The 16,816-nt window shown below is 45.8% G+C and overlaps 1 protein-coding gene across 1 annotated transcript in view; it reads right to left on the bottom strand.

Annotated features, from left to right (window-relative positions):
* Positions 1–8,007, bottom strand: part of BNC1 (basonuclin 1) — a 28,488-nt gene extending 20,481 nt beyond the window's left edge. The window contains exon 1 of the mRNA XM_018066593.1: positions 7,863–8,007. Within this exon, the coding sequence (XP_017922082.1) occupies positions 7,863–7,871 (9 nt within the window). The 5' untranslated portion in view covers positions 7,872–8,007. The remainder of the gene's footprint in view (positions 1–7,862) is intronic.

Raw genomic sequence — 16,816 nt, 5'->3', positions numbered from 1 at the left:
CTTGCCTGGACAGAGGACCTGGCGGGCTACAGTCCATGGGGTTGCAAAGTCCAGTTAGTTGCTCATAATGGAGCAACTAACAGTTTTGGTAGGTAAATCACTAAGGACTGACGTGCGTAAGTATAAGTTGTTGGATAGAGGTTTACAGAAAGCTCTTTACAAATGGGAGCTGACTCAGCCAGGGGACTTTTTTTTTTGCCATTCTTCCTTCTTCCCTCTTGGAACAACATAGGTGCAAACATGAGCCCAACCTTGAAATCAGACCCTAAGGATGGCTGAGCAGAAAGGATGGCAACTATTATTTAGGAGCTTTTTCACTAAGCAGCAGCCAAGTGCCATTCCTAATTTACACACTGATCTTCCTATCGACTCTTGAGAGTCCCTTGGATAGCAAGGAGATTAAACTAGTCAATCCTAAAGTCACTGGAAGGACTGATGCTGAAGCTGCTGATCCAATACTTTGGCCACCTGACGCGAAGAGCTGACTCACTAGAAAAGACTCTGATGCTGGGAAAGACTGAAGGCAAAAGAAGAGGGTGGCAGAGGATGAGATGGTTGGATGGCATCCCCAATTCACATGGGTGAACTCCTGGAGATGGTGAGGGACATGAAGGCCTGGCATGCTGCAGTCCATGGGGTCACAAAGAGTTAGACACGACTTAGTCACTGAACAACAACTTCCTATTGACTGTGGAGAAGGAAACATACAAATTATGTAAAAAAACTGCTATTAATAGTAGAGATCACTGAGGCCAAGTTTAGAGTTTATGGTCCTCTCTTTGAGTGTGAGATTCTAAGGCTGGGCCAGATTCTCAGTTCTAAGCATCATAATTTCCCAACTTGAAATCAAAGGATCTGGTCTGATAAATCACAAATCACTTTTTAAAAGTCATTAGCCTTTGGAGGAAAAGTGATTCAGGTTGTTCCAAACTGTATTTTTAAATGTTGAATATAGACAATTGCTTTTCATATGTTTGAGTCCTGGAAATCTACGCTGCATATCAAAAACTGCCAATCTATAATACAAAACGTCTTCTAAAGTGGCTGGACCACCCTTACTTGAGGGGAGAGGACTTCTTTCTTTTCATTTACAGTGACAATGTATTTCCACTCTCTGCTGGCTGCAGATCTAGCCTTCCTAGTTTGGAAAAATGCTTGATTCAAGGGTGGGAGATCTCTATCCCATTGCTCTTTGCCTCTTACACACATTTTGCACTTCTAACTTCTCTTACTAGAATTAGCTTTTTGTTGTTGTTGTTGTTGTTCCCTACTTTCCCTCCTGCCATTTTTCTCTAACTTCTTCCACTTTCCATTAAATTTTTCTAACATATGCAAACCCACAGAGTTATAACTAGGATTCTAAAAGTAGTATCATTGTTTGCCAGGTGTCCCAGGACAACTGGGGTGAAGGGAGAAGAAAATCCATGTGGTCCTTTTGTGTGAGGCAGTTTATCTGCTGCTGGCAGCACCATACTGAAGTCCACCTGGAGAACTCTACATGGACCAGAAGTGCATCGTGCCATCGTCTTCCATAGGAGTTTGACAAAATGAAACCAAAATCTTAACGAATTTTTTTTTTTCTGTCGGGGACGGGGGAGTGTCATTATTTGTTTTTAACAAGTAATAGTTAACAGTGGGGAGCCTCGGGCAGACAGGAGGAGGAACTTCCAGTGTCTGCTCTAGGGGAGCAAGCACATGGCTTCACTGGGAAAGGAAAACCATGCATCCTGGTTGACCAAGAATTGCTGAACAGAGAATATGATTTGCTAAAAATTAGTGTGAGTCATTCAGTATTACTAGAACCTAGCAAATTCAAAAGATAGTAAAAACAAATGTAAAACTCACTGGCCACCTTTCGAGGATGCTATGGAACCAAAAAAAATGGTAAAAAAAAAAAAGTAAAGAATCAAGCACGCACCCTTTTTTATACAAAATGTACTGCAGAGCAAGCAAATGGTTGATGAGGCAAAGACTCTCTTTAGAACATTCCAGTGAATAAATAAATGAAGAATTAGAATACTAGCATTCTGCAACTCTTAAGGAAAAGACAACAACCAGGTCACTTGCCTCAGCGCTGGAGGATACATACTACTACATATGGGTGTTCTCGCCTCAGAAGTTCGAATCCGAATTAGATCAAGCCTTTTGGTATTGGGGATGGAGGAATGCTTAAACTTTCCTCACAAAGATATCACAAGGATTGTGTGACATCCTTGTGTGACATCACAAGAAAACAAAACCCCAAATCCAGGCCGGGGAGTACTCCATAAGACAAATGACCCAGCTTTTTCAACAGGTAAATTACAAGGAAAAAAGTAAAATTTAAATTTGTAGATTAACAGACACAATTTATGGACCTTATTTGAATCCTGATTTGAACAAATCAATGATAATATAAACTTCAAGAGACAACTGAAGAAATCTGAACACTTAGAAATTTAACGACATTCCAAGTAATTGTTAATTTTTAGGTGCTATACAGTCAGTATACTGCATTTCTTTAAAAAGAGCTTTTTATTTTAGAGCTACATATTAAAATATTTATGAATCAAACAGTATAAATGTTCAGGATTTGCTTCAAAGGAATTCAGTGTTGATGATGGTGAGGGAAATGGGTAGAAGAAACAGACGAAATGGGACTGACTCAAAGTTGATCACTGTGGAACCCCCAAGCACGTATCACCAAGCATTCTTAAACTAATCTAATTTTGCTTAAAATTCTAAACAACAAAAAGTGAAAAAAAAAGATAAATCAAGACTCCACCTCTCCCCTCAATTTTAGTTTTGAGTAAGATAGTGTAGAGGGAGGGAGCAATGTTATGTAGAGGCCAGAGGAGTCTTCACGCTCTCAACAGTGCACGCAAGAAACGCCACAGTCCTAGGCAAAGAGAAGGCTCACCCTGAACATGTGCGTCAGGCCCAGGAGGCTGATTTCTGTCATGGGCGATGAGAGCTAATTCAGAAAGGCAAAACAGGGTTGGGGTCGGGGTGGGCTGTCCAGAAGGGCAGCCACGAGTCTCTCTCTTAGGTTCATGGAATCATCAGGTTCTTAACAATGGGAAGACAAGCGTTTACTGTGAGCATGGTTCAAAGAGGGATGTGAGAAGTCTCAGAAACCGGGAAGGTGGCATCTGCAATATAAAAATGACACTGAAGGAAAACGGACAGAATCTGGTTTCTCACTGCAAGGATGGGGATGAAAAGAGAGGCTGGTCAAAGAAGACTGAGAGAGTGGAGCGGGGTCTGGCAGAGAAAAGGGCAGGTGGGAGGCAGAACTCAGGGAACGGATGTTGGGCCAGGTCTACCTGTGAGTAGAAAGCATGCGTGACACACTTGGGAGTGTTCTCTTGCTGCTCAGTTCAAAGAGGGAGATGGGGAAAATACTTGTTCTTTTGATCTCTATAAATCAAAGTATAAACTCTGTGCCAAACTAATTTAACAGCTGTGCCTTTTTTTTTCTTAAAATTATTAGTTCTAAAAACAGAAAATATAAAAAGCAGAAAAATACGCAAATAAGACAATAGAAGCCAAACCAAATATTTCTTCTTTAAAAAAGCACAACAGCAACAAAAATCTATAGTTATATAAATGGTACAGATACATTTTTTTCTCCTTCATGTTTGAGAGAGCTCAGTTGTGATTTTCAGAAACCTTTGATAACAAAAAATGGAAGAATGTTATTCATGTAGGGAACTTCTGGACACAACCGTCAACCTAGGGAAAAAGAAATAAAAACCAAAACAAAAAAAAACCCAACACATTTACACTTCAGGAAAAACTACACAAACCATGCAAGTTCACCTTTTCTACTGTTGCAAAATAATGATGAAATGAACATTACTAAGTAAAATTCTGCAAACCTTTCAGGGACTTACTGAGAACTAGATTTTAAAGACTATAGTAAAAAAAAAAAATCCCGAGATTTTCCAAACGAAGTTTTTAAAAAGAAAAGATCAGATTTATGTATGCCATTCTGATCACAATCTTAACATTCAGCATGGTGTTACTGTGAAACAGAGTTGTCTGTATAAAAATTTTATACTCATAAGGAATAACGAAAGAAATAATCAGAGGGCTACAGAAGGAGAACAATACTTCTGGAAGCTGATGCAGAGTTGAAAACAACTTTGATGTTTGCTAGCACCTACTGAAGGATCACACGAAGAATCTGTAAGAGTACACAAACTAATATAACTCTGTGAAAAATGTTAGCAGCCTGGATTAAGTTTACTTGAGACAACCATTTCCTTCCACATAGGCTGTTTGGACCTGGCCTTAACAACATTTTATTTGTCTCTCTGTTCTCTCACATTAGCTAACTGAAATTATCAGCCCCCACCGGCAAGGCAGAATCCTCCTGTGATACGTTAGGCTGGTTTATAATCATGAGTCCATGTGTGGACTGGAATAGCTACAGCTGGTTTGCTTATTCACGCGAAGTTTGAGGAGACCCCAAGTTGGACCCTGGCGAAGCAGGTCTGCTCTGTTTAGACCCACCATTTCTGGATAAAATAGGCATGTGTCTGAGTAGAGAAATGGGGCTGCATCGTAATCTTGGAATTTCCAGAATTAGGAAAAAGGGCTTCAAAGAATGACAAGAGCAAATAAGGTTTTTCAGGTGGAAACCGATGTAAAAGGAAAAAAAAAACAAACCCTTTCCAGATGCCTCTTCTGTGCAGATCCAGTTATCTTTAACATCTCTCAGAAAAGTCATCAAAAATAAAATATCTAAATAAATGAAATTTTAAAATCTATAGACTGCTCAGAATAGTAATTTTGAAAATCTATTGACTCTCTAAATCTCAACCTCAGATATCAAAAAGATGTGCTGCTCAGCACTGAGATTTCACCTTAGCTGTGATATTTCTCCTTCTTTTAAAACAGGACTGTTTCTGACAAAAGTAACTCATTCTAAATGACATCTGTAGAGGTGAAAATTCACCCCAGGGTAAAGCACTTGCTCCTCCTGCAAGTAATTTACTTCGTGGAACCTTCAGGGCAACTCTAATGGCCACTGTCAAAATAACTTCTAAAGCCATACACAAAAGCTAAAAGACACTTATACCCCTCACCCTGTACGCTGTGGTTTAACTGTACTGGCAAACTGAACTTTTCAAATGTCTTCCCATTTATATTTATCCCTAGGCGTTCATAAATAATAAGCGTATGCTTAAACGACAATTATGATTTGTCCCACAGGGAAACCCATATGGCTCTTCTCACCCAATAGGTTGGTTCATCCTTCTTTCCAAGCTGAGGTACAGAATGCCAGCATGGGCTTGGACACAGGCCTAACTGCTGCATGGGAGAGGTGTGAAAAATTAAAATAATATAAAGGTAACCCTTTGCGCAAACTTTATGCTTCTACTGCAATAACTCCATTTGAGTTAATATGTCAAGTGTGAATTATAACCAGAAAAACAGATCATCATTCCACATTCCTGTAGATATCAACAGCCAAATCACCACTTCAAACTCATTACACTCTCTGATGGAAAAAGAAGCATGATGCTAAATCCTTACAATTCTGAAGGGAATACAACAATGGACATAGATGATATTCCAAATCAAATTATGCAGATGTCTGAACATGAGTTCCTAAAATATGAGCAGTACTTGTGCTAAGTGAAGATTCCACCACTTCTCAGCATTTAGCTAAAACAGAACATGTTCAACCAACTTCCTTGGTGAAATTAAAGTCAGCAAACTTCTAAGGTGAGAAATTAAATAATGACACATCTTATTCTTTTAGGTATGCCACAAAGGATAAAGCTATTCATCAAAATTTATTTCAGCAAAAGCGGTGGCTATCTTTCTACACCTATTTAAAGCAAAAATCAAATCCTGGACAATCTGTAACATTTGAAGTAATGTTCTTTTACGTGATGCACAAAAGTTTATTTTGACATATTCAATTTAAAGGAAATATTGATAAATCAAGAGATTTGGGGACAACGGAGAAGCCATATTAATCACTGAACAAAACTGTTAACATATAAGCACATATTCGCAACCAAGAGTCTACGAAATCTTATGCCATGAAATCCAACAGCAAATTAAAATAAGGAACAGAAGGACACCAGAAAAAGAAATGACCTGTTAAATGCTGTTTTTCAATTCACTTACTGTCAAGCCAAAATCTTTGTTGCTTTGATAAGAAGAATATGCTTTTAAAAAAAAAAAACGGTTGCTAAATCTGCTCTATGAATCCAAAGCTGTAGGAACACATATTTCCCCCTACACACACACACACACACACACACACACACACACACACACACACACACACACACACACACACACACACACACACACACACACACACACACACACGCATACACACCGGGACAGGGATTCCCAGGACACCAGCGGGGCCTCTTTTAGGCCCCTTAAGTGTTAACAGCAGAGGCCTGGCTGCGACCAGGCGTCTGGCCCCATTTAAACGCCCTGTCTTCAGAGGGCTGCGGTGAGCACAGCCATAAAACGAGGGGACATTAGTGAACCTTAGCGTGTCTGATCCTCCCCCCAACAACACACAACTTTACTCATACAATTAAGGCTGCTAGTTGGCATTCCATTTAACTGTCAAAGTCAGGCCGGTGGCAGCCCCGCCGCCACAAAGAGATGCCTTAAATGAGAAGAACATGTTTCTACACCGCATTTGAGAAAGTTTGGCTCCGAGCTATGCGCTGATTAATATCAGATCTCCTCCTTCACTCGCCGCTCTCAACAATCTTGTCACATCTGGCTGACAAATCCTTAGGAGCTTATGCAAAGCCGGGCGGCCGCTAGGGCTCGGGGTCTGGCCCGAGGAGCAGCGGGGACCACGCAGTGGCCGCCGCCCCTTCCTCCGCCCGCGGGGGGCCCCCGGTCCACTGCTCCGCCGGCCGGGACCCTGCTTGGGAGCGCGGGAGGAGGGAGGTCGCGGCACCTCCGAGCCGGGAAGCCCAGAGCGGCCCGCGATTCGACACCACCGCCGGCTCTGCAGCCCGGTCCGGCCCGGTCACCCGCAGGCAGCCCGTCCCGCCAAAGGGCCAGAGCCCCGTTTGTTAGGCTCGGACTTGTAAACACTTGAGCCCGACCCCGATTCCCCGGGCTGCGGCAACATCTCGCGCTGAACCGTTCCGCGCACCCGGCAGGTCAGCTGGAACGTTTATAAAAACCTGACCCTGAACCCTCGACTCTCTGCTGTCCCGGGAAGCCCCTCGACCCGACCGCGTCTCCATTTGTAGTTTTGTACAAAAGACTCCCATCCCCATCCAACCACTCCATCTCGACAGAAGCCCCCGTCACTGCCCCTCACCCGGCTCCGCAATTCTCTGAGGGACCCGAAGGCACGCTCAGTTCTCCAGAAACAAAATCCAGGTGAAAAACGGTCACTTTAAAATAGCAGCTGTGTAATTAATTCTGCGGTAAGAGCGGTTGAAACAGTCCCAACGTCCTGGACAGAACAGTGGTGGAGGTGCTGAGGGGGCGGGAAAACGCGCGCAGGGAGGACGCGGCCGCCCGGTCCCTCCCGACCCCGCACTTTCGACGCTTCGACGCGGCCCCGGGGACGCCAGGGACCCGCCCTCGCCCGCCGACCCGGGTCTCACACCCGGAGCGCGTCGGGCGGCTCCGGGGCGTCGGGCGAGACCGGTCCGGGCGCCCCCACGGGGCCTCCCCGCCGCGGAGGCGCTCCCTCACGCCCGGCCCCGGGGAAGGGCCGCGCCGCCGCCGCCCCTGCCGCGCAGGTGGCCTTCAGGGAGGTGGCCCGGGGCGCGCCCCCGAGAACCGAGCGGCCCCGGATCCGAGTGGCGTTCCCGGCCGCCCCACCCCGCGCGCTGAGAGGGCCCCGCGTCCGCGGAGGGCGCCGTGCTTACCTCGGCCATCCTGCGGCCGCTGCAGTGCCGGGGCTACCGGCGCGTGTCCCCGTCCCGGGTCGCCCCGCGTCCGCCCCAGCTCGGCGGGCGCCGCCTCATCCAAGCTCCGGCCGTCGGGGCCCGCCGCGGCGAAGTGGGCGGCTCCCCGGGCGCCCCAGCCGCGCCGCGCGGTGGCCGCCCCCGCCCGCCGCGCACCGCGTGTGCCCGCACGCCCGCCCCCTGCGCCCCGGGGGGCGCCCCTCCCCCTCTCCCCTCCCCCTCTCCCCTCCCCCTCCCGCCGGGCCGCCGAGTCGCCCGCGGCTCAGGCGCTGCTGCTGCGCCGCCTGGAAGCCGCCTCCCGCAGGGGCGGCCCACGAACGCGCTAAATCGATGCAGCTGAGGCGAGGCCGTGGCCCCCGCAGACAGCGGAGACCTCGCCGGCGGCCGGCGCGGAGGTGTCTGCCCCCGCCGGGCTTGAAGGCACTTGTCGGGAAAGACACGGACGTGTCGATGTTCGCCTATCCCGGGGAAGGGCGAAACGCTCTGAAGTTCTCTCTCTGGCTCCCATCGCGGGCGATGATCCTGCAGCTCTGCCCGCCCCGGGGCGCACTCGGGGTCCCACCGCGGCCAAGAAGAGGGCTGTGCCACCCTCATCACCAAAAACTTTATTTCCAGAGGAAGTGGTGGTGGGGGTGGGGGACGTATCCCAGGATGTGGAGAAAGGAGGGCGCCAGGAAGGTTTATTACAACCGCTAACGGGGCAATCCCGCTGCCTTTCTGTAGTGTGAGTTAATCAGTTCCCGCTTTACCGAGTCCCGAGGACGAGTGACTGCTATCTAAGCCTCAGTTGCTTCCGGTGTAGAGTGGGATTAAGTTTTCACCTGCCTTATGGGGTGTTAAGGACAAAATGAAATGTCCTGGGAAACCTAATAGAAACTCGGGCCCCCATGAGGAGAAGGGGGGGCGGCCTGCGGGGGGAGCCTGGCCTTCTGTCCTGGAGACACAGCGTCCTTCACCCCTAGAAGCAGACAGACATGGCCTACGGCTGCTGAAACAGGACCCAGCTTTTCTTCTGCCCCGCACTGGGGCAGACGCAGACCCTGCGGGAGAGTCTTGCCTTCTCTCCCTTTTCAGGTCCCTAAAAGAATTCTCTGAAGGCTGGACTTAGTGGGGATCCTGCCTTCTTCTCCCCCAGTTTATCCCACCTACCTTGCTGCTAGTGAAGATCTTTGAAGGAGGAAAAGGAAAAAAACAAAAAAACAAAACCTTGCACATTGTGAAAAAAGATGAGATGGAAGGGAAAAGAAGGGAGTTGCAGTCATTCAGTCAGAGGGTCCTGGCTCTGAACCTCACAGACCTCTGAGTGGAAAAGGAAAGAAAGGAGCAGCTGTGGTGTCTGTGGAGGAAAGTAGGAGAATCTGGGCTTCATGAAGTAGTCCAGAGAGCTCCTGCTGCCTGTGCCCAGCAGGCTGGACACACACATCTTGTGTCCTGGTCGTGTCCCGGGTCTGCAGCGTGGTGCCCTTCCTTGCAGGTATGAGGTTGCCTGACCTCCTGTGATAGTCTCTCTTTGCCCTGCCTTGGCAAGGTGTTGGCAAGATGCGTTTTCTCACATGACTGTTTTTATTATGAAGCGTTGCTTTGTGAATTGCAAACCTAAACAGCTTACCTTCTGTTCATATCCTCCTTCCCACTCCCAGCATTTTGACCTTTCTCCTCCTCTCTGCCTGTTGTAATGCAATGCATCCTTCAGGACCTTTCTCAAATGTCACCGCTTCTCAGAGGCCTTCCCTGATCCACCAGCCCTCCACTCCGCCTGCTTTTGTCCTCTTCTGACCCCCAGGCACTTGCAGCTGCGTCTCTTATTGTGCTTATTACATTCTCTAGCCTGGTTGTGATGTGTCCTTGTCTTGACTTCTTTGGTCATTACTCATCTTAGTGACTTCTGTGTTACGAGTTGCTGCAGCAGACAAAGCCCAGGTTTTGGAGTTAGAATGGTTTGGGTGTAGCTGGTTCCCACAATTGGAAACCGGTTGAGGAGGACAGCTTTCTTGGCCTCACTGTTCTCATCTTTAAAAGTAGGTATGAAGTCCTGTCCCTAGTTAGATAGGTAGAGTCAAATAAGATAGTTTCTGTTCTGTAAACGCTATTCTTCTCCCTTTCTGCTGCTCATAAAACTGATCTTGTAATTAATTTAAATTCATTTCCAGAGAAGTTCTTGGTTTCAGCATTCTTGAATGGCTGCATAGGCTTATTATAAATACACTGAAATGTCAAAGACCCAGACAGTGGCCCAGTTAAATACATTTATTCTGTCTCATTGACAATTTTAGTCAGTATCTTTGTGTTGTAAAATTAATTTACAACTTAATTATATTTTAGTAAAACCTTTCACTAGCAGCAAAAATCAGGATCAACCTGTTTAACTCTAGTTACAGACAAGGAGGATTTTTGGCAATACACAACTTGAAAACGTGAAAATAGGCTGTCTGTTCCAACATGCACTGTTGGGATGCACATATGCATGCATGCATGCTCAAGGATGTCCTACTCCTTGCAACCCCATGAACTGTAGCCCGGCAGGCTTCTCTGCCCATGGGATTTCCCAAGCAAGAAGATTGGATTAGGTTGCCATGCCCTCTTCTAGGGTATCTTCCTGACCCAGGGATCAAACCTGCATCTCCTGAATTGGCAGGCGAATGCTTTAGCACTGTGCCATCTGGACACCTGAGGATGCACATATACATTTCTCCAAATGTGACAATTTGGACTCATATAGGGAATCAGTTAGGACTAGTGAAAATTGCTGATTTATTTTCTACAGGTTCATCGAGAACCATATACCTGATAAGTGTGACTTCTGACGTCAGCCTTCCTATTTATTCCCAGATTTGATGGACTTCTCTGCCTCTCCTTGGAAACATGTAAGCAGAAACTGGGCCAGAGAAACCACCCCTGAATGAAGAAAAGGATGTGGCACTGGCTGGGTAAGGACCATCCAGACCATGCTTCTCTTCTTCTACTGGTCAGTAATGGGCATGAGTTTCCTGTCTCCAGGCCTCAGCTTCTTCAGCTGGTGAATGGTGTACCCCAAGGGCCTACCCCGTTCTCACAGTTCTCCCTTTTTGCCTCTGTGTGCTTCTTTGCTTCAGCCTGGCCATTTCACATTTGTGTCCAGTTTCTTGTTGTAGTGAGCATAAAAAACCAGTATCTTCAATGATAGCAGGGATTAAAAAAAAACTTTATTAAAAAGGGTAAAAGTCGAGAAGGCGTAAATTAAGAAAAGCCCTGTGACCTGTTCTTATGGAGGCATAAAGCTGCTCTGTTGTTTTTTTTTTTTAAGTAATTCCTTTAAAAAATATTTTTATTTATTTATGACTGTGCTGGGTCTTTGTTGCTGCATGGGCCTTTTTGTAATTGTGGTGAGTGGGGGCTACTCTCTAGTTGCTGTGCCTTTGCCCTTGCGTCTTATGGTGGTGGCTTCTCTTATTGTGGCACACGGGCTTAGCTGCTCCATGGCATGTGAGATCTTCCTGGATCAGGGATCGAACCCTATGTGTTCTTCATTGGCAAGCAGATTGTTTACTGTTGAGCCACCAGGGAAGCCCAAAGCTGCTCTTTTTAAGTGAGAGCCTTGTCCCTGTCCCTGAGTGAGGCCTTTCCTGGGAGGGTGTGCTAGGATGGCCCACCCTGAGAACTGTTGGTGTATCCTGAGGGGCGGGGCAGCTTGAGCTGGGGTAGGCAGGACAGGTGGGGGCTGTGTGCACTGAGAGCCAGTGCCTGTGTGAGGTGATCAGTTTTTATTCTGCTTGTCATCAGCTGGGAATGTGGGCTTACTTATGCCAGATTTCCTGAGTTTTCAAGAGAAGCTGGAAATATCTTGATATTTAAAAGTTGGCAACTCATTAAAATTTTTGATAAATACTGTTTGAGTCAAACAAAGTATGTTTTCGGGCTGAATCTGGCCTATGTGCTGTTCATGTGCACCCTCTGCTATATATAGTCATGTCTTCTTGGGGCCTGGGTTTGTAGTATATAGTAGATGTGCAGTAAACATTTGTAGGGTGAGTATCACTCCTGATGCAAAATGGCTCAATGCCTACCTTAGCTTTAAATGGAATTCTCAAAAAGCCACCTGGAAATTAGTAGCAACCTTTTTGTTCTGGATTCAGAGCTCACTAACAGGCTGATAAACTTTTATTTTTTTTTTAAGAATTTTTTTGATGTGGCCTATTCTCAAAGTCTTTATTGAATTTGTTACAGCACTGCCCTTGCTCTGTGTTTTGGCTTTCTGGCCGTGAGGCATATGAGATCCCAGCTCCTCAGCTAAGGATCGAGCCTGCACACTCCCTCATTGGAAGGCAAATTCCAAACCACTGGACCACCAGGGAAGTCTCTGGGCTGGTAAACTTTTACAGTGTTTATACACTGATGAGACTCCCTCTAGTTGATAATAGTTCTATGAAATATAGAATTGCCTCTCGCTGAAAAACTAATTCTCACGAGAAGTTTTTCTCCAGTGGGAACAAATGAACTTGAAAAAAATTTTTTTTTGAATTAAAAAAGGGTGTTTTAAACCATGGGTCATAATAAAAAGGAAAAAATCTGCAGCTTTAGCTCTGTGGAGTTTTGGGCACCACTGATGGGAACAGTGTATGTCAGCATGGTGTGTGGGTGGCTGCCCCCCACTCTTCTGATCTTACCTGTGGCTGGAGGAGGAACTGCCCTTGGGCGGTTGGCAGGAGGACTGTGACGCCAGAGGGCTGGACAGGGAAAGGCTTCTGACATGCAGGGTGGGCAGAGAGCCATGGCTCTGTCAGACGTCTTCTGAGGTGGCCTCACCTGAGTCCTCCACGTTCCTCAGAGGATGGTGTCGGGAAACACTGGGAGGCAAGAGTCCTATTGGCTCGGTCACCTCCCAGCCCAGACACAGACACCTGGTGGCGGCAGGTCTGGGCACATCTGGAGCTCAGCTCAGCAGTGGAACCTGACTAAGCAGCGTTCAGGCCAACTGCACCCCCCACCCCACCGCCCCCAGCTGCCTGCTGAGGGGCAGGCCGGCCTGCTGCAGGCCTGGCCCAAGTGTTGCAACTTCTTCCCTCCAGCCTCTGGGCTGCTCCCTATGGAGAGGAAGGAGATGACGCTGTCCCAGAGGTGGCACAGGGTTTTGGTGGCAGAGACCTGTTCCTGTTTCTCCACCTCTCACACAAGGTCAGGGACTAGGGAACCACAATACCCTGAAGGTCCTGCTCCACAGTGGGGAATGCGCTGGGTCTTGTGTTGTGGGTTTGGTAGCCAAGACTGCTAAATCTCAAGGAGGGGATGTCAGAAGAAGAGTGATAAATTCTGTTGTAAATTCCCAACTGCAAACAAACCCAGGCCTGATACTCAGCTGCTTCCCTGGTCGCGTCTGCCAGTGCTGCAGTGTGTGAGCATCATTGGCACTCTCAACAATTGGGAAAGAATACTCATTTCTGACACAGACAGGTCGAATGCTTATGATGGTCTTGCAAGTGTAAGGCTTGGAGAAAATTTTGCGAGTTTGGCTACTACTGTTGTTTTGATATGTCTGGGAAATGTGAAGTTAGCTTCTCATTTGATCTGTCCTCCATGGCCTTTAAACAATTGGCGACAGTCATAAGAATGCCTGCCTTTTGAACAGCTCATTCTCTCTTCACCAAGGCAGTGGAAAGAAAATACAGTGGACCCCTCCCTGTACACTTTTATGTAGTACTACGGTTTCAACTCTGAACTCAAGGAGCTCTTCTAAGTAAAGTTTAGAAAAAATACTTAGTTGTTAGAAATCCCTTAGATTGGCCCTTCTCATATCAAGTTGATGGATTTGGAGTGGGTTTTATCAGGAAAGGGAAACAAGTGAACATGTGTCAAAAGAAAACTTGTAAGGTTCATTATACCTTGGAATATGGCATCTTCTGCAAATTTAATGACCTATTATTCAAGTCAAAGGAGAAAATATTTGGGTTCCTATAACTGAGAATTCAAGATTAGGTCATATTGCTTTTGGAAATTGGGAAGAAAGGGTTAGGGAAGATGGACCATAGGATGGATTTTAAATCATTCTCAATTACCCACTGATATCAAACTAAAAATATTTCTTTGGGAGTATTCTTAAGGGAAAAGAGAGCTGTTGGAAAAACAAACTTAGAGTTATACATTTTAAGTTTTTGAAGCAGTAAAAACCATCTTTGAATTTTTCATATCAAATTCAGAGGAAATAGATTCCTTTTGATAGCCCTCATCTCGGAGACTGAATAAAGATTAACTAGGGGACTTCCCTGGTGGTCCAGTGTTTAAGACTCCAAGCTCCCAATGCAGGGGGCCCAGGTTTGATTTTTCATATCAAATTCAGAGGAAATAGATTCCTTTTGATAGCCCTCATCTCTGAGACTGAATGAAGATTAACTAGGGGACTTCCCTGGTGGTCCAGTGTTTAAGACTCCAAGCTCCCAATGCAGGGGGCCCAGGTTTGATCCCTGATTGGGGAACTAGAGCCTGCATGCCCCAACGAAGTTCCCACGTGCTGCAACTAGAGACCTGGCACAGCCAAAAAAAAAAAAAAAAAAATTATCATCCAGAGTCTATGCATGAAAAAGGATTGCAACAGATGCTATGATGTGATTGCCTCCTCAATCTCCATTTCATTCCTTCTAAAGCGTGTAGCAGCTGTTTCTCCTAGGTAGGGACCCAACCTGAACCCCACAGGTGATTGGTTCAGGTGCAAGAAAGTGAAAGTGTTAGTTGCCGAGTTGTGTCCAACTTTATGATTCCATGGAGGGCTCCATTCTCCATGGAATCTTCCCAAAGAATACTAGAGTGGGTTACCATTCCCTTCTCCAGGGGATCTTCCTGACACCGGGATCAAACCCAGGTCTCCTGCATTGCAGGCAGATTCTTTACAATCTGAGCCACCAGGGAAGCCCCAGTCAACACCAAGGTATTTTCCTGGTCAGAGGGATTGGTTCTGTCGTAGTCCAATCAGCTCAAAGCTCAGTATTTTTGCTTGACGGTTATGGGAAGCCAAATTCTTCTTTCCCCATTGTCATAAAGGAGTCATATAATCTCTGATGTTACCTGTAGCTGAAGCTTTGATCAAACCATGCCCAAAGCCTTCAGCCTTTTAGAGTTGTGAACAGTTAAGCCAGTTTTATCATGTAAGCCAATGTGAGTTTTTCCTCCTTACAGAAATAGAAATAGAAAGCTTCTCTGCTGATGTAGAACTTATATTCAGTTTTACTGGAAGATTATTCTGGGATAAAGGATAAATGAAATACCAAGTGCCCTCTGTTATAACAGTCTTTGTTCAATCTATCACTCTCAGATGATAAAAGATTAGGAGAATCTCCAAACACAGACCTTAAATCCACAAATCCTGGGCAGGTGAGGAGATCCTTCTAATTAAAGCACGTCAATTTTTCTGGTCATGCTTATCTCCTTGATCCTAAGTAAAATGTTTTCCAGAAATGCACTGACCACATAATTTAATTTTTGAAGAGATTTTTCTTCTTGGCTTTTGAGATTCAGAAGTTAGAGACTGTTGATTCTTACTGTATCTAGAACAGGGCTCTTCTGGTGCTTCTTAAATAGGGGCTCACCTATAAATGTGTATATGAAGGGATTTAAAAATATATTCTTGACTTGTAGCTTCTTAAAAGTACCTTCTTATAAAATGGCGTAGTTGAAGACTTCTAAAAATGTAATTGCCAACTGCACTTGGGGATCCACTTTGTCAAACTGTGGCCTCTAACACCTTGTCTCGACACCAAATCAGTTTTGATACCGACATTTCTCAGAGGTGTGGCTTGAAATCCTCAAATTACCACACAAGTTTTAACAGGCCAGTTTTGTCTGTCACCAGGAGTTTAGTAATTAACAAAATGCCCCAGCACTAATGGTTTATCCAAAGGCAAGTCAGTAAGAGACATTATACAGGAAACAGACCTGTTCGCTCATGAAGGAACTTACAGAAGGAGCACCCCAGGTACACGTTATGCTCAACTTGGACCCAGTCACTGAAGCTCAGTCTGAGACTTCAAAGGGAGACCAGAAGCAAGCCCTGGGCATAGAGCCTATATATTAAAATCGAATGACCTTCGTAACGTCCGCTCTAGGAGTCACACACCTCCGAATCATTTTCACAGCCGTAGGTATTTCGCAACAGCCTTTGTTACACACCTTCTAATCAAAGTTAGTGGTTTTCTTGGGAGTCTGAAACAGAGCACATAACAGCCAGTGAGTAACCTGCCAGTAATGCCGTGGTGACAATTCTGCTTTGTTCTGTGGGAGTGTAAGAAGCCGAGTCAGGACACCCATCACTCTCCGCGAGCGCTGAGAAAGGAAGGTCTGCAGACTCACAGAGGGGAGTGCTGTCTTTATCTGAGGTGGCTGCCAAGTCTTAAATACTAAAACATGTAGGTGTACTTGAGTAAAGAGAAGGCACTGACATTTCAAAGATAACGCAATAGAAGGGAACCAAAAAAAAAAAAAAAAAGAGGAACCAGGTTATTGGGCAGAGATGTAAGTTTACCCCTGAAAAGGTGACCTGTCTTAGAACCTCGCCGTCCTCAGATCCTGGCAGAAGGGTCCACACACGTCCTCATGCTCGTGTTTCTGCTGAGCAGGCTTTCTGCCCAGACCTCTCCTCTCACTTTCTCTCTTCAGGACACCCCTAATGGATTGCAGATGTCCCATTTGGTTAGAAGCACGTTTCGGATACATCTGCCCTTCTTGCTTTTATGCAAAAAACACCTGCAAATCTTTATCTTTGGTTAGATTTACCACACATTTGAAGCTTTGAAATCTTGGTCCAGTGGGAAGGAGGCGTGTGTCACCACCCTCTTTCTTCAGTTGGATTCCACAGTGGTCAATAGCCTTTGGGGGGATATTTTCATTTCTATTAATATTTAAATATAAGAGTCAGGAAGACTTTCACAGCCCAGACCTACTCAACTGGAGAC

This window comes from Capra hircus, chromosome 21, assembly GCF_001704415.2.
Source record: "Capra hircus breed San Clemente chromosome 21, ASM170441v1, whole genome shotgun sequence".
In the NCBI taxonomy this organism is placed as follows: Eukaryota; Metazoa; Chordata; class Mammalia; order Artiodactyla; family Bovidae; genus Capra; species Capra hircus.
The sequence above is the reverse complement of the archived record's forward strand: the minus strand, read 5'-3'. Positions and strand labels throughout refer to the sequence as shown.